Source organism: Pteropus medius, unplaced genomic scaffold (assembly GCF_902729225.1).
Source record: "Pteropus medius unplaced genomic scaffold, Ma_sr-lr_union100, whole genome shotgun sequence".
Taxonomy (NCBI): Eukaryota; Metazoa; Chordata; class Mammalia; order Chiroptera; family Pteropodidae; genus Pteropus; species Pteropus medius.
The window spans coordinates 7,466,581-7,488,426 of NW_024350927.1; the positions used below are offsets into that span (position 1 = coordinate 7,466,581).

The 21,846-nt window shown below is 46.0% G+C and overlaps 1 protein-coding gene across 7 annotated transcripts in view; it reads right to left on the reverse strand.

Moving 5' to 3' along the window:
- Window positions 1–18,849, reverse strand: part of PER3 (period circadian regulator 3) — a 42,396-nt gene extending 23,547 nt beyond the window's left edge. For 4 of the 7 annotated variants that reach the window (XR_005648549.1, XR_005648550.1, XR_005648547.1 and 1 more), the window contains exons 1-13: window positions 18,822–18,849; window positions 18,077–18,461; window positions 17,508–17,653; window positions 16,565–16,680; window positions 15,162–15,363; window positions 11,445–11,496; window positions 9,763–9,905; window positions 8,259–8,337; window positions 6,680–6,786; window positions 6,273–6,429; window positions 2,562–2,667; window positions 1,481–1,609; window positions 938–1,064 (exon numbers count right to left, since the gene is read on the reverse strand). Coding sequence is in view for 1 of the 7 variants with exons in the window: in XM_039842300.1 (XP_039698234.1) it covers window positions 938–1,064; window positions 1,481–1,609; window positions 2,562–2,667; window positions 6,273–6,429; window positions 6,680–6,786; window positions 8,259–8,337; window positions 9,763–9,905; window positions 11,445–11,496; window positions 15,162–15,363; window positions 16,565–16,680; window positions 17,508–17,653; window positions 18,077–18,255 (1,543 nt within the window). In the remaining 6 variants the exon portion in view is untranslated. Of the gene's footprint in view, window positions 1–937; window positions 1,065–1,480; window positions 1,610–2,561; window positions 2,668–6,272; window positions 6,430–6,679; window positions 6,787–8,258; window positions 8,338–9,762; window positions 9,906–11,444; window positions 11,497–15,161; window positions 15,364–16,162; window positions 16,212–16,564; window positions 16,681–17,507; window positions 17,658–18,076; window positions 18,799–18,821 lie in introns of those variants that run through there. The other 3 variants (XR_005648551.1, XR_005648548.1, XR_005648552.1) reach the window with 3 other exon arrangements.
- Window positions 18,850–21,846: the final 2,997 nt, after the last annotated feature.

Consider the following 21,846-nt stretch of genomic DNA (forward strand, 5'->3'; position numbering starts at 1 on the left):
ATAGGATAATGGTGCACAGTAAGAAAGACGAAGACGAACTCCTTCTTACAGAGGGAATCGGATTGTTTCAGGAACGGAAAAAGCTGTGATTTCTATCTGTGCCCCAGTGTCTATCAAGGAAGAAATACAGAACACCGAACCTCCTGCCAAGTGAAAAGAAGACCGGCCGCCCGGGACGCTCCCCTAGGAGGGCACCAGGGTCCCACGGGCGCCCAGGGACACCGCCTGCAGGAGCAGAGGTGTGTTGTTTTTGTTGTGTAAATCTCGTCAAGTCCTGAAAAATACAGCTGCTATTATTCCTACTTAGAGAAAAAAGTTCCCCTTCTCTGTGTCAAATGCCCACATGTGACAATGACAGAACGTTGAGGTGGCCAAAACCTGTAACAACTTCTGAAATAATATTAATGTTCAGAGAGAAACATGAAGGGAAAGTTAGCTAAATTAAAAGTTAACGTAATTTGACCTCTATACTATAGAACTTTCTTCTGCTATACAATGCAAGTAGGTTAACTTTTCAGAAATAATGTCAATTATCACAGCTGATCCAATCCCTACAGTGTGCTCCTGGCCTCATATGGGAAAAGGACACTTGTGTCAAGAAAAAAAAAAGCCAAGTTCTTCATTCAATTTAGGTCATAGTCTCCATTTGTTTGAAATGACAAGAAGGGACTAATATTGTAATATCCAGTTTACATACAGCTCACATGGGGGGAATCCATGAATTTTTTGGCGTCATCAGAAACACTCCATCTTTGGTATGAGCACATCATAACGACATTCTAACATTGCTGAACCTTTAGAATGGCATTCGCGGCCGCCTTTATCGTTATTATACTGTCCTCTGGGCAAGCAAATGCCAAATGCAGCCGCACAGGCTTGTGGCTGTGGTCGGAGCCCACATGTGAGCGGAGGGCGGGGGGGCGCAATGCCAACTCACCCTCCAGCTGGCCCGCGTGCATCCCCGTCGCTTGCTGGCTGGGTGATCTGGTCATCGACTCAATGTACAGCTGCTGGCCCAGGTTCTTAATTTTGTTTACGCTGGCATAGACCTGTTGCAAAGTCAGCTGAGGAAAAGTGTGACAAAATGTATTTTAAATATTAAAAAAATGGACCTGTGAAGACACACACACAAAATTCCTTTACTTTCTGGTTCTCTGAGGACAGAGGACGAGCAGCAAGCAGTAACGTTTAGCTAGTTTCCCAGACATCACATCACACTAGCACAAATGGAATTTTAAATAAATCTGTTCATAACATGCTAATTTTTAGAAAGCACGCAACTGACCCAAATAGCACCTTCCAAAGGTGATACTTTCTCTTTACAGACATCTCGCGATGCGCAATGGTTAGAATGTTTATCGCCAGACTACGTCTCCAGGTGGAGGGCACGTTCCGGGCAGTCCCGTGTGCAGAGGTGCAGGGCTTGTGCGGACACGTCCCAGAGGAGGACACAGGGGTAAGGGCACGCCTGGCCACTCACCGGCTCCTTCCGCGCGTCCTCTGCGCAGTGCCCGCTGGACTCACTGGAGGACGCCACGCTGACCTGCTGCTCCTGGGACCCGCTGCTCCCCAGGCTCCCGTAGCCACTGGAGGCGCTCATGGGGACTGGCTGGAAGGAAAGGGGGCAGCTTCAGAGCCACCGGCTACAGCGGGCAGAGGTGACCGGCACCGCCCGCCTCCCGGCCCACCCACAACCCCTGCCCCATGCAGACCGCGCTCCTGGAATCCCGACCTGGGCGCGCGAAGGCTGACGCTTTTCACCCTAATGCTGGGGTGAAAGGCACGCCCTCTCCTGTCCCAAACAAGGGCAGACCTAGTTTTCTAGTGTAAGGGGCATTTCTGGCCAAAAAAAATTTTTAAAGCCATAGTAAAATAACTTAAAATATGAAAATGAACTCGTTCTTTATGCTGAGTTTAGAATAGACAGAACAAATTAAATATATGCCATACTTTTTCCCCCAAGAACGTTACGGATGCTTCATGAACCCAACAGATCTTATAAAAGACATTCTGAAAACCACTGGGTTGGCAGTTTTCTATGTGGCACCACTCGTAAGTACTTTACATGGTTACTGACCGACTCCCCAGTAAAAATCATTTTGGGCATGTGTTAGCAACAGATTTTCCTACCTTTGCCTTATGATGACTAGAGATATGGAGACCTGCCATCCCTCGCCTCCGCCTTTAAAACTGGAATTATTTTTAAAAATACTGAAGCCGAAACCCGGTGTGGAGCATGCTGGTAGTGCCAGGAACCCAGGAACCAGCAGTCTCTCCATTTAGAAATAACTCCTGTCTTACTGCTTACTGTGACTCAGGTTTGTTGCCTTCAAATGAGGTCTTACAAAAATTTTCCATGTGTTTAACAAAGAAAAAGGAAACCAAGATTAATAAAATTTAATTTAAAAACAAAAAAGAGGAAGACAAAAATGTCTGGAATGCAGAGGGTCACAGTTTCTCTCTCCTTGCAATTTATTTCTGTGAAGTGACTTTACAAAGACTATGTTAAAATGAAATATGACTTTGGGAATTTATGTGTTTTTTTAAATCTCTCATTTTACCTGTAAGAGAAGTTTGTGAATTTGTTCTTGTAATTCTGTAATGTCTTTGTCAATATTGTTCGTCTTTTTTATTCTGTTAGCAAAAACATCCTCATTGAGTGGACTCCTACAAAACACCAAGTGAAACATTGAGTCAAACAATCTAAAATTCATTTACAATGAAGGCTAAAGTGATTTTTAATAGACTATTCAAATAATAAATATGCTTTTACAAAGCAACTCTTTGACTCAAAATATAGAAAATAGGAAGCTAAAACTCTCTTCCCGGAGGTAGAGGAAAGACTTAAGAAACAAACGAGACATTAACAGGCTTTAGTTTTTCTGTAGTTCTGGTCTTTCTTTTTACAATTGTTTCAACGCTATATAAATCTGTGATGAGGAGCCTCCCTAGCTATCAAATATCTTCCACAACTACTGGGTCTCGAAATTTAACATTAACCGAGTACCTATTGCAGGAATTTTTAAGACTCTAAGTTTGCCAAACAACATTTCATGTTTAAAGTACCTAATGACTTAAGCTATGTAATAAAGATGATTCTGTGACACACCCTAGTGGTGAAAGTGTGGCTGTCGCAGTATCTTCAAGTCACATTAATATTCAAATTGAGCATTTTAAATCTACTACCTGAATGCAGTGAGAGGCAGACATGCCAACAGGAAGAATAACAAAGAACAGAAGGAACTGACACTCAGGACCTTCTATGTGAAAGGAATGGTACCTGTTTTATGCAGTAAGGATAATATTTTCTAAACCCTACAATGTGCCAGGCACAGTTCCAAGTGCTCCACTAAGCACTGTCTCCTTCACCTGAGCTGAGCACTTGCTTGAGGTCATCCAGGGGCCAAGGAGGGGCCGGAGTCTGGGCTCCAGGGAGCACACTTTTGCCCCGGCGCTGGACTGCCGCCCGGTACTTCAGTACCGTGAATGAGGTGTGCCGGGTCAGCTCCTCATCCCCTGCATCCTCACCACCCTACGAAGCAGGAATCACCCTACTGTCTGAGGGGCTGAGAGACCCGCCGAGTTCCCACAGCCAAGAGGCAGCGGTCAGGGCTGGAAGCCGCGCGCTCGGCTTCAAGGCCAGAGCTGCACCGTGTCCACTACGGCGTCCTGCCAAGTCTGCAGCATAAACGTAGGGCTCAGTGTCCTCAAACACTTTCCCAAAGACAGATCATCATCAAAAAACCACTAGATGTCAGTGCCATAACAGCAGTCAGGTCCCCTAGTTGGTGGAGGGACCAATCGATACCCACCGATCGGCACGGCAGTGCCTGTTGTAAGTGACAAAACTGGACTTGAAAGCACAGCCAGACACACGGTGCACTATAATCGCTTTGCCTGCGTCTGCCCCCTGCCTCCCGCTGCCGTGCAGGCTGTGTGGGGTCAGGCTCCCTGGCCTGCTGAGTTCGCTCCCCCAGGACCCGGCACATAACAGCGGATGCACCCAAGGTCAGCCTGGGGACAAAGCGCATCTACTTCGTGACCTGCACACGCCCACGTGTTATGGGCCTGGGCATCTCAGAGGTGTCTCGGTTACGTTTTTCAAATGAAATTCTGAAGTGGAAAAAGAATAGACTGCTTTGTTTATGAGATTTAGATAGTCCTATGTGTGAAACTTACTACAAAACTGTCTTCTTAATTTGTAATTATATAACTCAAATTGGTTAATGAGTAGGCAGCGGAGACACAGCCTTCATCAAAAAGTGGCCAACAGCCCCTGTGCGCAGAGAGGAAACTGGACGAGGCGAGAGGAAGAAAAGCTAAACCTAGTCTCCCCTTTGCGACTTCCCCCCAGCGCCATCCGTGGACCAGTTACTCTCTCTCCGGATGCGACCGCATCTGTAGATTGAGCAGTGACAGCGCCCCTCTGCCTGCCCACAGAGCCTCTGGGAAGGGCCTGAAGAGGGGCAGTGAGGGGCCCCGCTGACACCCACAGCCCCCTCCCCACTCCAAAGCCTGCGTGCTCTTCCCATTTGCTGCCTCTCCCACTGCACTGTGGGTGTCACACTGTAACAAGAACGTCGGTCACCATCTCATCCTCAGGGTCTAGCACAGTGCCTGACATGGCGGGCGATCCACGACTACTCACTGAAGGAATAAATGCATTTAAATAATTTTACAAATACGATGGATGATTATTTTAAGAGAGAGATTAATACTTACTACACTCTAAGTTCTTTCACTCATATAATCCTGGATCTTGAGATGTAAATATTGGTGTAATTTTAAATAATACTGAAAACGTTGTGAGAACTTGCATCAGTTAATTTAATGTGCATTTTAATCAAAGAACAGAAAGGACAGCTTGGGGTTCCAGGATGTGTCTCGGCACCGACTGGGGGAGGGTCTGCAGACCAATGACGGCCACCCTGCTGCCCCGCGCTCCTCCTGAGCAACCATCTGATTTACTGTCCCCCGCCACGGGTTCCCCTGAGCAGAGTCCTCTCTGACCAACAGAAACCGCACTTCCTTGGCAGGTTTGTTTCTTATCTTATTAAGTTAGTTTGCTAGAACAAATTGGTCTCGTGACTTAGGGCGTCAAGGCACCCGTCCCTTCCACGAAGGCTCCAGACATGCTCTGCCGAGAGGCCAAACCCTGTGGGGCAAGAGGGGCTTGAGCCCCTTGCTCCCCACGGCCGTGTGTCACTGCTACAGCGCCCGCGTGACCACGGGGGGCCTGCTGCCAACCCACCGTTCTGTTTTATGCTCACGTGCACAGAGCTGTCTGACCAAATGCGAAAGACATCTCCATCTCAGCATGTGGGAAGCTACGAGAGTTAAGTATAATTTCCACACTTATTAAAAAAAGACATCAAAGGGAAAACTATGGCCCAGCTGAGAAACAGACAAGTCAGTTTTAAATGTACCGAAACATCGAGGGACTGGGAGCATGTTAGGTGCAAGAATGTGGGCCAGGTGGTTCTGGGTCTATTTCACAAGGTTCTGTTAGGGGGTAAGGTAGCAGCAACCAACCAAACAGGCTTGAACTGAGTCAGCTGTGTTGGCGGGAAAATAAATGAAAAAGAATCTAATTTTTAAAAATAAAGATTTAATAAAATAGCCACAAACTAGTGGAATTGACAGCAGAAGGCTGATATAAAGTTTTACATGCTCAATAAAAAGGACTTTAAAATTCTGAAACGGAAAAAAAAAAAATCATCCAGAATCCCGCTATCCTACACATAACCAAAATTTATATTTTAATTAATTTCCTTCTAATCTTTTTATATTACAAAATCAGTGTTTATATAGTTTAAACAAAATTATAATCATATGGTGTAAATAACTTTGCATGCTGCTTTTCACATCTGACATATCAATTTCCCACGTTATATAATCTCTGTAAAAATTTTTATTGACCAATATATATAACATGTCAAGCAAATTTCCAGTTTACTTAATGATGGGCATTTAAGCTACTCTAGCTCTGCCATTACGATTAGATAATGTTGCAAAATGTCTTTATAAAGCTTTTCTCTACTCAGGCACATTTCCTTACAATATCCCCATGAGGGAATCACTGGGTCAAAAAAAACCAAAAATCTTTTAAGACTCTTGGTACATATTGCTAAACTGTCTTCCAAAAGCCCTGGAAAAAAAATCTGTGTTTTATTTAGTTGATGTATTAATCGATTCAAAAGGGAGTAAGTAGGAAAGGAATATTATTTGGTAAAAAAAGATTTTTTAGAAAACATGAAAACTGATGGACTTACGTTCGAACTTTATGTCGACCGATGATGAAGGAAACCTTCCGGCTCCATGGGTTCACGAAGCTGGACCAGCTGGAGTCCAGTCTGATGTAATCTCCATTTTGAGTACAAAATCTAACGGGTGAATGTTCAAAGGGAGGACGGCCTGCATACTTCAAGACTATATAAAATAAGATAAAATTAGAATTCAACGGATATTACAAATGCCATTTTTAGGCATCTATTTGCAAATTTTTAAAAAATGTCAAAGTAGAAAAAAATTGTTTTAGCAGTTCCAACACACTACTTACCTGGTTAAAGGTTAGGCTCTCGCGATTAGAGCTTATGAGAAGCTCTCATAAGAAATGAAATGAAATATTAAATCAATGATCAATAACCCCATTTCCGCCCATAAAGAAGTAGGTCCTCACCTTTTTGGTGTATGGCGACCATCAGAGGACGGTCTTCTGGGTGTAAATACGTTAAGACAGACATCCCGACCAGGTCCTGAGGCAGGTATCCCAGCAAAGGCACAGCTCTGGGCACAGACACACGGCCAGGCACCGCGTTACACGCCTCAAGTAACTGTCACACTCTACGTACTTTTAAAAATATTCCTCTGTAATACTTAACTTTAAATAGGAAAAAAAAAAGGTCCACAAAAGATGTTCATTACAGCATTTGTAAAAGTAACAAATGACCTAAGTTCAAGTAACTTTCACACTCTACGTACTTTTAGAAAATACTTCTCTGTAATACCTAATTTTAAATACGAAAAAAAGGTCCACAAAAGATGTTCGTTACAGCACATGTAAAAGCAACGAATGACCTAAGTGCCCATCCTGTAGGAATCTAAGAAATGTTGGTCACCTGACATGTTCCATCAAAATCACCTACAGAACCTGCTAAAAAAAAAGATCTTATGCTCTGGTTTTTCTTCAGATCATGAAAAAACAGATCCACGGGCTCATGACGAGCTAACTAAATCAGAATTCCCAGGTTGAGACTGAGAATCTACATTTTTAACAAGTTCCTCAGAGGTCCCCGATGTCCTCCATTTTCCTATTATCTAAAAAGTCTACAAAGATCTCGTCGTGACAGAAAAATGCTTACGATGTTAAGTGAATAAAGCGAGCTACGAATTTAAATAGTCTGATGAAAATTACACTAAAATAATGTCTTTCAAAAGGTAACACCAAATAGACAGGCAATCTGTACACAAAGTCGCTTCCCAAGAAACTGGTAATGACAAGCCATTTTGGATGACTTAGAAAGGGCTGACTCCATAAACATTTTCTATGTGTACGACATTCAGAAATATTTTCTAATGTAATAAATTTAAGCTATTTTCATAATATATTTGTTTAAACTTTCTTACTTTGTACAGATTACATTACACAAAGTATCCCACCAATTACTGTTTGGTTTTGGTAATTATTATTAAATATACCCACTTTTAGATGTTAATATTTAAAAAAAAAATTAACACCTATCCTAACTGACAAGGTTCGACATCTTGCTTTACGCTTACTCGTGACATGATGCTTGTTTCCCAGATTTTGAGATTTCATGAATAAGTAAAATTTTAAAATAAATGTGGGGAAAATGGAGGATACTGATCAGGGGACAGAAATATTTCACTTTTCTAAGTAAAGATATTAAAAAAACAATAAACAGCAACTACTATTCATTATCACTTTTCTTTAAAAAAGTAGGAAGGACATAAGTAACAATTTTTAAAAATAAATTTATTTTTATACATGTCCCCTCCTGACTTACTTAGAGCAGACTCCTGCGAAATCAAGTATAACTTGTAAATTTTAAGTCTAACGTGCGAGATATTTATATTAAAAATTTAGACAACACAAATGATTTCGCACTAATAAAAACCAAATAGGTAAGTGGATAGATACCAGATATATAGCAGAAGTACGTAAACATATGTAAATCTTTTCATGTTTGTACTTATTTTCAGAAACAAGTTTCTTTTAGGCTTAAAGAAGTACTTACCTTTCATCTATTTCAAGGAAAACACACCCTGGAGTGTGTGTTGTGGTAAAAATTCTTTTATCCACTGGGATTCGAGGAGCTACAAAAAACCAGAAAGATTCATTTAAAAGCAAATATATCTAATTAATCATCCACTTTAATAATCACTTAAAATTTCTATATGAAATGGGAGAAATATCACTTAGGGGCCTTTGAGCAGCCAAAGCCACACTTAAATGATGATAATTTTCATTATTAACTTCCATTTTAATTAGGTCAAAATATGATGAGTACCGAGTTAATTTTAAACAGAGAGAGAAAGCCTGTGTACACTGAATAGCTTACTCATCACAAATAATCCAACAGTCAGAGCTGGAGTAACTTTATGCTCAGGATTGAAAAGCTCCGCCATATTTAGTGGCTGACACGACCAAGCGCAACGAGATCTGACGGGGACGTACTAGTTCGTGTGGTAAGATCGGTGTGGCCAGTTCTGCTGTAGCTGGCTCTGAACACATGGTGATTGATACATTAGGGAACAATTAGAGCATGATGCTAATTTGCGTTTGCTTACGTATGATTTCATTTGCAAGAAACATGAGGTGAATGCGGAAAACATCTAAGTTAATGGAGTCCCTTAAGCATACACAAAGAGCTGCCTGCTACCTCCTGCACCGCACCGTGTGGTTATGGGATAGGGGACGCTGGTCCGATCTGATGTCAGGACGTCCCATCTCCATTAGGACAACCTTCCTCCCACCCCCTGTGGTAACTCCAGAGCTGCAGCTGCCGCAGTGCCCTCGTCCAAACCCACTGCGGGCTTCTCCAGGGCGCAGAACCCTGCTTACTGCGGCCTTTGTGCATTTCTTAACCATTTAATGTTTAAAACTGTTACCATGTTTGTTAGAGTCCTGTCTTATTTCTGGTTAAGTGAGTGCTGTGCCCCTGAACTCGTTTTTCCCACAGACCTATGGGTTTTTAGTGTGTGACTTTTTGTTGCACAGGATGATCATTTTTAGAAAAGTTATAGCGGAACTGACTGTAATTTCACATAATAAAAGGAAGCTGCTTCTGTACTGATAAGTATGGAATTTAAAAATGCAGTTCTGCTATCAGAGGATATAAACTATCCTAAAAAGTTTGTTTTTACACACAGTAAAAACCAGAGGGTTTCAAAACACTTTAAAACTATACATTCGTCCTTGTGACCTCGCTGGTGCTCTTATTTCACATAAGACAGAAGTGACAGGCCACAGGTCACAGGAAGAGAAAGGATCAGGGGACCAAGTATCTGTGGCAAATCCAAGCTTAGACCTTAGGCCCTGCCGTCCTTGAAGGAGAGGACTGCACAAAAAGTCAAGGTCAGGAAACAGACATCAGGAGATTCGCTGCAAACGCTTTGGGCCAGGGCCAGGCTGAAGATGGAGCACTCTTTCCCGCCCCAGAGCCAGGAACAGACTCTCGCGGGCTCTGTCTGAGGTGCTGACAGGCCACCTCCGATCCAGCAGCAGACACTGCGACTCACCTTCGTAACCAGAGTGAATCTTCTCTGCAAGGGTGAGACAGCAGGGCTCAGGCTCCCGACCGGCGGAGTTCTGCACGTGAATCGAGTAGGGGATCATCCGGAATGGGTAGCAGTGCTTCTCCTGCTTTCTGTCTTCACCCCCACTGCAAAGACCACAAATGGCTGGTTAGTGCCCGTCAGGATGCACTCCAGCAGGCCAATGTGTGGCCCGTGGGGGAGAAGGTTTTATTAGCAATTTCCAGGAGAGACGAAGCCAAATCTAAAACATTGAAATATATTTCTTTGAAAAAAACGGGAAAAGTTAAATTTTCAGTACCCAAGGCAATTACACTCATTTGTTATTTAATGAGTAAGAGGTCTCACAGAGAACTGGCTGAGGTCACTGGGGAGTAAAAACGCCCGCTCACTCTATGACTTTTCTCCTGACCTTGCCCTAAGTTCCCAGGCTTCTGCTGTGGAGGGCAACAGGCATGACTACCTGTCTCCCATAGGTACACAGTGCCACCTGGCAGTAAGCCGGGCTCCCTGTCATCATGCCCGCACAGCCAGTTCCCTGTTGTCCCTTCCTTGTCCTAAGGTCTGATGGCGCCTCATGGCTTCAGCTGAAGCTCGTACCTTACCATGCGGGGCGCCCCAGCGCACCCCACTTAGCTCGTGTCCCTGACCGCAGGGCTGGACGCCGCGGCCCACTTCCTCGTCCCCTCGGAGGCTCTCTAGGGCGCCTCCAATAAAGGACATGAAGGCCACCAGCCTCCAGGTGCCCGGGGCGTTCCTGCTTGGATACGCGGCTCTCTCCTTAACGTCAAAATGTCCAAAACTGTATTCGCACTAGCCCAGTGTTAGCGATCGTGGCCCTCCTCTCCCCCACCAGTGGTGACTACTGATGCCAAGTGGGTCTCACCTGCCTGGGAGGGTCTACAGTCCCCTCCCCAGCTCGCTCTGTCTGCCCTCCTGAAACTCCAGAAGCTCCTCCCACTCGCCACGCTCAGCTTGACCTTGCTTCCAGGGTCACTGGCAAAGGAGAGCCTTCTCCTGATCCTGACAAGCATCTGTCCTTGTGCTTCTGGCTCCCTTCTTGCTTCTGGGAGTGATTTTCCAGGCTCACTCGGCCCTGGGTTTCTCAATGCCATTTACACGCTGATGACCCGAGTCTCCGTCTCTAGCCTGGACTTCTCACGCTAACTGCAGACTCCTGTGCCGACGTCCCATGGACACCACCCCGTTTACTGTGAAAGTAACGTTAACCTACCAGTAAACTTAGAAGAAAAACAATCACCAATAAATCCTGCCAGAAATCAACTACTATTAACATTCTGGTCTATTTTCTTCTAGTTTACTATCTTTGCACCTTCTAAATTATTCTCATAAACATACCTATCTTGTTTCTTTAGTTACTCAAAATTTCAAAAATTAATTTTAAATGTGATCAAAATTTTGAAATTAATTTTAAATATGACCAAACAACAGAAAGCACATAAAAACAAAAGAGCCCCAAACAAGGGTCATTTGAAAGTGACCTCCAGCCCCAGCCGGTTAAAACGGTCGTTCTGCGCTTTTCTCCTCTGGTCCTGCCTCCTCCCCTCAGTCAGAATGCAAAGTTCTCGGGGCGAGAACTCAGTCACGTCTTCTGCGCTCCCAGCAGACCCGGCCGCACGCTGCGCCCTCACAGGCCCCGCACTTACCGGATCCTGCAGAAGAAGGGTTTCTCTGGAGGGTATTCACGCTGTGACGCTGCTGGAGACAAAGACACACTGTCACTCACCCGTCCCAGAGACACGGCAGCTCCGCAGAGAAACGGCGGTCGCCACGCAAACGACAAACGGTTTTTCCAAAGAGGGAGATACTCTCTGTTCAAATAGGGCTCTTGCCCCTCACCCTGAGATCTAGTCACACCCGGTGTCTCCCAAGGGCTCTCCTATTGGGACAGTAACCCTGGGGAAAGGCAGTGACAGTGAGTGCATCTGACCTGGGTCTCTCCCTCACCACTTCCTGTGGTCCCTTCTGCAACTGCCCAAACTCATCACTTCAGGTAACAACGTGATGGTCCTTTGACAATTATTTTAGTGGTAACATTCTGCTCCACCGCCATAGTCTGGACATGTCTCGAAAATTGAGAATTTAGACAACTTCCAGCTTATAGGCATATGGTATACAAACTTCCCTCATTTCTTTTTCTTTCCTTGGATAAACTCCAAAGTTGTGTCCTAGGTTAAATATGATCATTTTATGACTCTCGTCATGTGGCAAACTTGTCATGTATCGCCAGAAGACTGTACCAATTCACTGTCATTAATGTTTTCTCACACCCCTCCTGCCGATGGTTTGCATCCATTTTCTAGATTTTTGCATTAATTTTGTCGATCTGTGAGGTGGTAATTCGGAAATGTTTAAATTTGCCTATCTTAGGGCAGATTACGGGGCTGCACCTTTCCCAAGTGTTTGCTATTTGTACTTCTTCTGGCTAAAGCTCCCTGAATTTGTTCACTAGAGTGAAAAGTCCTGTTATAGGAACCAAGGAAATGTTTAAAACAAGATGTTAAAAAATATACATACGAGGAAAGATCACAGGAAGAATCCGAAAATGGGCTTTTGAATGATCAAGGGTAGTGTACGTGTGTAAAAAAAAAAATACTCCAACTTAACGGTAAAGGGACCAATGCTCAAACTACCACAATTCCTAAAGCCATGAAAGTCAGTCCCAGAATTCTGAGACCAGAAAACAGTTCCCATAGCATATCTGAGAAAGAAACGAGAGAACTGGGCCAAGCAGGCGTATGGAATTATCAGCCTCAGACATGCTCCCCTCCTAACACAGAAGCTGCCTCGATCAAGGCTTAGATAAACTCACGGAGGAACGAGGGCGAGATAAGGATGTTTTCGAAACTACACTTAAATTTCTTGAGATGATTTTTACGGACAGGAACCACATTCTGGTGCTACTTTCAAATGCACACTTTCATCTGGTTCCAATCGTTTGAGAGTAACTGCCCCAGCAGCCTCGCAGCCGGGAGGGCGGTGCTGGAGGGCAGGAGCCCAGGGCTCACCCTGCCAAGGCGGAATCTGGCTGCGCGCTTACCGGCAGCGTGACCTTGGGTGAGTCACTTAGCTCTGTGCCTCAGAGACTACGGTGGCTGAGAAAGGGCCCTGCTCCTGGTGTCAGGGGACATAATGCCCTGCAGCTGCTCCCGGCCACGCTGTGCGGAGGGGTGCTGAGGCCGGGCCACTCCGTGGAGGCGCAGGGCTCCTCCAGCATACGGCCGGGGCCTGGGCGTCCCTTTGGCTGCCTGGCCACGCTGCTCCTCCCCAGTCCATCCCCTCCCATCCCTTCCACGGCGTCAGCCCCATGCTGTGGGCTGAGGGGCCCTCTCCGAGCAAGTGTCAGCACAGTAACCCCACCTTGGCCTTTAACTCAAACAACGCCTCACAAAGTTTTTGTAAAGGTTAAATTAGTTAATCCACTAAAGCATTAAGAGGAGTCCCTGGCAAACAGGGCCCGTTCAATAAAGACTAGCAATTAAGCTCCATGCTGCAGACTGCTCGGAATCTCGAAAGCGCTTCCCCAGCCACGAGCTTGCTCGCCTCTCACAGGAGCCCCGTACTGGCAGGCTGGCCGGACGCCATTATTCTCAGTGAGAGTAACTGAGAGGCCAGGTGGCCTCCAAGGTTCACGAGGGACAGAACTCAACTTAAAACTCAGTCCTTCAGATTCCTAGCGTGGAACGCTTTGCTTGTAGAAAACAGTGCAGCTCTATGTAAGGCGAACTCGCTCACGCTACTTACACGTGTCGGCAGGCACGCGGATTCGACTGCCCTCACTAGCCATCTCGTGACACACAGAGCCGGACGACAGGTGTGAGCCCGTCATCCTCACCACGCCGGCTGGAACGTGTGAGTTAATGTTTTGGGAAATGTGTGCTCAGACCCTACTGAGAGGTCTGTACAACCAAGGAGAAGTGGCAGCATGCTTCCTGTGACCTCAAAGGGAGGGCCAGGAGGAGGGGCACGGGCGCGGCCTGGGAAAGGCAGGCAGCTCGGCGGGCCACACTCAGGACACTTGGATGTCCTGAGTTCATAAGGCAAAAGCACAACGTGAGGAGTAAGCTAGATGGACATCACGTCTTTATGGATTAAGTAAGTTTTTAGGTTTAAAAGACAACAGTTCCAGGGCACGTTACATTTTTACACGGAGGGGAAATACACAGCAATAAGCAATTAGCAAAGAGAAAAAGGTCGGAAAGAGAAGACAGACTCTACAGGCAAGCTGGAGGAAAGTACCAGGGAAACGTGAGCGAGCCAGCAAACAGCAGCGCGGCCGCCACGCTCACCGCTGTAGCTCAGCATTGAGAACAGCTCCTGGCCCACGGTGATGGCTGAGTAAATGTTTACGGAATGAATGATTCACAAATGAGGAAAACCAAATATGGACAACGAAAGGTTCAAATACGTGTTTAGGAAAGAGGAAGGGGACGAAATCGATGCGAGCAGAAGAGAGGGAGCTAGAAGAATGGGTAATAGGAAAGCTTGCTAACGCTCATCTGAAACATGCAGAAATGATGGCGCCAAAGTCTCTAACTGGAAAAACAGCACGCAAGACCATTCTCACTGGAGCAAGTCGTGGAGTAAAAACTCAGGAGAATGGGTACAGAGCTTTAAATCTGCAAAATGGAAAAGCTCCGGAGACGTTTCACAGCACCGTGAACATACCGACACTGCTGAGCTGCACGCTTAAAACGGGTCAGACGTTGATTTTGGTGATCTTTTTCACAACAAAAATTAATTAAAATTTTTTTAAAATTAAAGAAAAGGGGTTGGAATCGAAAAGAAGGATGAACCACACTAAACTCTGAGACACTTCATAAAGAACATGAAATAATAAAGAGTGACTTAAAAAGGAAATGATGAATTATTTAAAGATCACACAGGAATGACTGTCACAAAGAGAACTGTGAGCAGGCATCCCCAGTTCAGGAAAATAAGCATTTCAGAAGAAAAAGTAATTGGATTTGTGAACTTTTAGGGATAAGAAAACAAGAAAAGAAAGCTAATCATCAGAAGTTTATCTCCAAAGCAAAGCAAAGCAAAGCAAAGAAATAATGAAGTCACTATAAGAGAAAATACATTTAATTTTATTAACTTAAAGGACACAGAGCCTTTAGATATTAGCCTGCTGTACAGTATGCTAGTAATCAAACCATATTTATGATATATAAATTAACTTGAATAAATAAAAGCAAATCTATTGGATCTTTATATTAGAAGCATTAAAAATGCTATTTGTATCATAGTCTTCTTTTTAAAAAATGAAGAAATAAGAAAAACCATATAGTTTGTATGTTCTAAATAACGTTGAAACTGATCTTTAGGAGGCAAGATCAACATCTGAATATCGGTCCTGTTACCTCTTCGGATCCAGTTGTCCCAAAAGGGAAGCTGAGCGTGGGCAGTGTGTGTGCAGAACACCCTGACATCCTGAGGGGCGAGCAGCTCCACAAAGTGAGAGGACTCCAGGAAGTCTTTCTTACAATTCAGGATCGAAGTAGCCTGTTCAGAAATGTGCACTAACCTTCCGGACAGAAATGAAAAAACTGCCACAAAGGTATCCTATGAAAAACATTTAAAATAAATGCAAATATTGAGACACTTACTAGCAACGTGCCCTGAAATGTATATTTCTTCTAGACACCTACTATGATCAACAGCTTTAAACACACACACATCCTGCAAAGGCAACAAAACTCTCCAGGGTACTTCTTAATTATCACTGCAAAAACTGCATTTTACCTTCTGAAGTTTGATTTCTACGCCCCAAAATATGCCAGCTCCTTCTACACTGACCAAACACACATGCACCGTCTGTGTATAAATACACACACTTCTGATTCCTCCTCCTTTGCAAACTCTGCCTCACGCCTGGAGGGACCGTCTTCTCTTCGCCAACGCACATTCTAGGCTCTGAGACACTGTTAGACCTCATTACATAAGAATCATCTCTCTAATCTGTTCCTTTAGACATAAGTATAACTTAGTTACAATCAACCACTGTTTCTATCTGCTAGCACTGGCATATGTTTTTTTCTCTAGCTTTATTTGGAGGAGCTTCAGAGGGAAATGTTTTCTTAAACATTTTCTTCTTTACATCTCTGTAGCACCTATGCCAGCGCTATGAGCACACCAGTTAGTAATACAAGGACTAATGTAATACCGGGGATGGCTCACGTGTCCAATACTATACTATCTTTTAAGTTGTAATTATGTTGAGATCTAAACATGAAATGAAGTAATCTCCATCACATCTACAAAACACAAGGCTTAACTACTCTGCCAACATGAAGAGATTCAGAAAAGATATACTAAATGTCTCTTCCAAAATTTTATAAAAACTGACAGCATCTCAACTCACCTGTTCTATAAAATCCAGCTGTTACAACTTGAAGTAGTAGAAATTGGAACTAAGAATGATATAAATAGAAATAAACAATTCGGAGATTAGAATAAGATGCAGCGCATTACTCTGCAGTGTTATCTTTTTCTCTTTGAGAGAACTCAGGGGAGCTAAGGAGACAGAGGCATCTCACAACCGAAGCAAAGCACACTGCTGCTGATGCGCTGCTTCCTGTGTTCAGACGTCTTGTCTGGCAAGGGCAGGAGAGACGACACAATGCCTCTTCGGCAGTTTTCTTCTATTGTTTACCTCAATCTGTGGTTACTGAAACTCTGAGTTATTATTTTAAAAATCTCCATCTAGATAATGTTGTTAGGAAAAATCACCCAGGTAGAGACGGCAAAATTCGTGGATCCTTACTGTGTTTTTGGAAGTGTGCTCTGAAGCAATAGAGGCCAGCTCCTCCAGACTGTACGCGGTCACATCTGCTGGAGGTGCTCCATTTTGACTGAGAATCTGGAAAAACTCACTGTTTGCTAAGAAACACAGGAAAATAAATGGGTAGTCCAGTGAAAACAATTTCTTTAGGAAGTCATTTTTATCACTATTAAAGCTGGTTTATCTCCTTAGGATGAGGACAACTCAGTGTGTTTTTCTTGAAACCAGATCATATTCTTCCGTCACCCAAAATACCGAGAGTTGGTGCAAACTTAAGATTTTGAATTTTAACGATTCCTAAGGTACAAGATACATGTAAAGTACTAAAGGTACTGAAACCAAAAATTCCAGATACACACAGGACACTGTTACAGCAGAAACATGACTCCAGTTTTCAGGAACCACGTTATCATTTATGAAGCCACAGAGGTCTGTGCTAGAAAACGCACTTTATGAAGTCCCTTAAGAAGAAAAGTCAGCGACAAAAAGGAAAAAGTGTTTATGACTGGTCATTTTTAATTTGATAAATTCCTGCTACATCACAACTGCATTTTAAAAGTATGTATGTGACAGGGAAAAGTAAATTATACTTAATCAAATGTATGTTTTCCCTAATATCCACAGAAGACAATGCTCCTTTAGTTAGTCTTCAAAATGTGCTCATGCTAAATTCTACTCTCCTGCAACCAATTAGCAAAATATTGCAGTTACTAAACGGTTATACAAATAAGGTTCTCCTGGTGTTCCTAATTTGAAAAACTAGGACACTAACAGAATCAACATACATTTGCTTATCTTACGTTAAACACCATAAAAATCTCAAAACACCTCTGTGCCTAAAACCACACCGACAACTCGTCTGGCCAGGCAGACGTTTCTGAGCAACAGTGTGCTTGCACGACTGTTTACCCTCCAGCTCGTTTACCTTGCACACTGTGTACACAGCGAAGGGCATAGTTGAGGGCATCGAGAGTGCTTGGTTTGTTGTGTTTCTCTGACGGGAAGTATTTTTTCATTTCTTGGACAACCGTTATAAGTTCTTCAGAAACTCTGTTTCGATCTTGCTGTTCACTGTTAAGATTAAAAAATAACTGCACTTTCAATTACAATAACAGCCAACTTTTATTGAACAGTGTATTATGTGCAAAGCAACTTTCTTAGTGCTTAATTTACACTTAATCAACTCATTTAGTTCACAGGTTTATATCCCTTTTTTACAGGAGGGGAAATCCCAGCCAAAGAAACGAATAGAACCTCTAACATGGTCCATCCACCCTCATTCCCACCTCAGCCCCTACTCAGCTCAACTCCTTAACCACTTGCATCTCCTCCTAGAACTGTCTGGTAATTCTGTCAGTTTCCCAGAGCGTTTCTTTTGAAGTTCCCCGACTCTCCCGCTAAACTTTCCCCCTAGGCTGACAATCAAAAAGACTGAAACCCTCCCTTGTACCACTCCAGCTAAGAACAACAAACAAACCAGGTTGTAAACATCACCTGTTGCTGCTCTCCAGGTATTTGCTCTGAGGCTGGTATTTCTGGCGCCACAACTCCTCAGGGTCCTTCCCCAGAGTCTCAGCACTGCTGGCCCCTGGTCCTCCTAGTTCGTTAGGTTCATTCCCCCTGGAGCCGTGGGATTTACCGCTGGACATTTCTAGATCTTCACAGGGGTCCATCTTTTGCTTGGCAGTCCTTAATCTGTCGCCTGCTTCTTCCTTACTTTGCAACCAGCGACAGAAATTTATTTCTCATTTTGGTCCATGCCATTGCATTAGAGAAAATGATCGGTCATCACAAACCCGCAATTACTGAGCTCTGGGGGCACTTTTCTCTCTGGTATTTCCATACGGTCTGGGATGTCTCCATTCACCGGAGGTCCAGCCTGGGGGAGGAGGGTGGAGGGACATAAAGGTGACAAATGTCAAGGGAAGCGAACAGTCTGATGCCGGAAACTGGGCTGTGGCTGGCCAGCCGGGAAACCCCGGGACGGACCCTCGGCCACGGCGGTCGCAAAGCCAGGCTCCGATTCACCAAGTGGCCCGCCGGCGGCTCTGCACAGTCGGTGTGCACCCGGACATGGGGCCCGAGGAAGGGGGCAACTTAAGCACAAAGTTCCGGGGACCCCAGGTTCCCGGTGCGGCGCCGCCCGGCCGCCAGTCCCAGAGCGGAGCACAGGCTCGGGACAAGCTCCAGCCGCGCGGCCGGTGCGCTCCGAGGCCTCCCCGCGGGCAGCAGCACTCACCCTCCTCCGCCACCTCCGCCACCGCCGCCGCCGCCGCCGCCGCCGCCGCCGCCGCCGCCGCCGCCGCCGCCGCCGCCGCCGCCGCCGCCGCCGCCGCCGCCGCCGCCGCCGCCGCCGCCGCCGCGGGCCCCTCGCGCCCTTCGCGCAGCCGCTCGTCCAGTCTGGGAGGGCGGCGGCGGAGTCTCGAGGCCCGCCGCGTGCCCCGCGGCCGCCGGCACCGCGCCCCCCGCACGCCACGTGACGCGGCCCCACCCCCTGGCCGCGCGATTGGCCGCCGCCGCCGGCTCCGCGGGCCCCCATTGGCCCGGGGGCGGGGCCCGGACCGGGGCGCTCGGGTTACATAACCGCCGGCGAGTGGGCGGGGGCGAAGGTCCCAGAGCGCCTTACATAACGCCGGGCTCGGGCGGAGGGCGGCGCTCGGCCAATCCCGGCAGGCTGGCGCGGACGCCGGGGCGGAGGGGCCCTGAGGACGCTCGCGCCCTGGCCGCGCGAGTCGAGTGCCCGGCCCACTGGGGCCGCTGGACCCAGCGCGGCTGTGATAGGGCACTCCGTCTGCCAGTCACGAGGAGGCGGGACCGCGGGGGCGGGGCTGGGCGGGGCTGGCGCTGCTTCCACGTGAGAGGAGGCAGGGCGGGGACCGAGGCGCAGGTGGCCCCGGAGTGGCAAGAATGCTGGGAAACCGGGAGCTGGCGGATCGGCATGCTGGTGTGCAGCTGGAAGAAGGCACTGGCCGTCCGAGTGCTTTCTCTGTGTCTTCTTGGGGTCCCATTGTTTCCATCTGTTAACCTTGCTCTCCGTCCCGCCAGCTTTTTGGGTGAGGGGTTTGGAGGACTGGGGCGGTAGAGCAGCCCTGGAAAAATCAAACCCTCATTTTAGAAACGGAATTTTGCCGGCGGAACTTAAACATTTCCATGGTCTTCCTAAAGTTACAGATTCACTTGGCAATTGGAGGAAGACAAGTGTACGTAAGAGGAACTCTTTCAGAAAAGGAAGGTGTAGAGAGAAGCCCTTTTTAAAAAATATGGTGAAGGCTCTTTTTAGATTGTGTACCAACTCATCCGAAATGGAAGGCACAGTGCAGAGCGCCACCCCTCTTCAGTGCCTGCACATCAAATATCTTCAGTATTTGTTGGCTAAATAAAAAAATTGCATATACAGGGGGGGGGGGGGGGTCGGGGCGCGGTGAAGTGTGTCAATTGTTCGTATGTATTGGATAAAGCACTTCATTTTTCCAAATGATGGCAGATCTCACTCCCCTCTGAAGCTCCGTTTTGTCAAACTGCATTCATTCAACAAATATTTATTGACTGCATATCTGTGTAGGAATAATTGTGGTCCCTACGAATAGACGGTGACAAAAGTTCCTGCCACTCAGGGAGTCTACATTTTATTGACGGAAAACATGAACAACTCCATAAAGTAGGTTCAGAAAGTGGAACGTGCCATGTACAACATGAAACAAGCTCCTGCGATCAGGTGTAAGTAGGACGAACTAAGACGGGAGTGGAGATGAAGGCGGGGATAGGCCCATGAGCAGGGGCCCTGAAGCTCAGCAGGTTTGTTGTTGGGAAACAGGTGGTGTCCTTTGCCCAGAGAACAGAGTGGGTGGAGGGATGGTGCCAGATGAGGTCTGAAAGTGAGGAAGGGCCAGATCATGGTGGGCCTTGTGATGAGAGAAACTGACTGGGATTATTTTTTTTTTTTTTCCTAATGATAGTGGAAGGAGGAAGATTTTAAGCAACACAGCGATTCGTATCAGTCAGATTGCTAGTTAAAAGTTAGGAGGCTGTTGATTGGAAGAAGGCTGAGGGTAGCTGAAGCCAGGGGGTGCCAGTGAAGATGGTGAGAGAAGAGAGTGGACTTGGGATACGTTTTGGGGCACAGAGCCTTGCCAATGGATTGAATATATGTCGTGAGAAGAATGAATCATGGGCGACTCGTGGGTCTGGTTTAAGCAATGCTGCTTGTCATGGGACATAAACAGGCAAGTCTAGGGATAGTATGTTTTGATGGAGAATGGAGCATTACATTGTCATGTTACATTTGAGATGTGCATTACATTCCCAAGTGGAGCTGTCATGTAGGCAGTTGGGTTTCACAGCCTGGGACTTATGGGAGAAGCCAGGGAGGGAGGTACAGCTCACATTTGGGAGTTGTCAGGGTCTACCTGGAATTTACAGCGATGGGGGGTGGGGGGTGGGGTGAAACGTATCAGAGAGTACAAATAGAGAAAAGGGCCAGAGGCCAAGATCTGGGGGCACAAGGAGATTTAGAGGTCAAGCCGAGCCAAGCAAGGAATAAGGAGCAGGAGGTGAGGTTGAAGGAAAACTAGAATAGTGTGAGGTCATCGAAGCTGGTAATGAGATTTCGAAGAGGGAGTTGGCTACTGTATCAGATGCCGGTGAGAAGCAGAGTAAGACAAGGGCAGAGCATTTCCTGTTCGGCTTTACCAACATGGTGATGTTACTTGGTCTTGGGTGACTTTGGTTAAAGATATCTCAGTAGTAAGGGCTGAAGAAAAAGTGGGATGTGACGCCGTGACAAGAGGGAGCTGTAGGGAGGGGTTTTGCTGTGAAGGCCTGTAGATAGACAAGTGATTGTTTGCTGGCAGGAGTCATGTGGGGATCACAGTGAAAAGCCTGCTTGATGCGGTGACCCAGGAAGGAGGGGGACGGGCACGATGCAGGAGGGGAGGGCTGCGGACGACGGAACTGCTGGAGGGAGGTCCTTGGTTAGGGGTAGGGATCCAGAGCCTTGGCCAGAGGCAGGTGCCTCTGTTAACAGCTGTGCAGGCAGGAGGGGCTTTGCCTGTGGTCTCGTCCATATAGATTTTTAAATGCTTGCTATTTAAGAGATGAGAAAAGAAGAAGTGATTCTCTAATAATTATGCCAGAATTGCGTTTAGTAAATTCTAGTTTTATGGTTTTACCGATTGTTTTCTGCTAACACGAAAAGCAGCTGAGTTGTGAATAAAGATGTTTACTTTAAAATGCACTGAGCAGTGTGGTCCATTTAAACTTTTTTT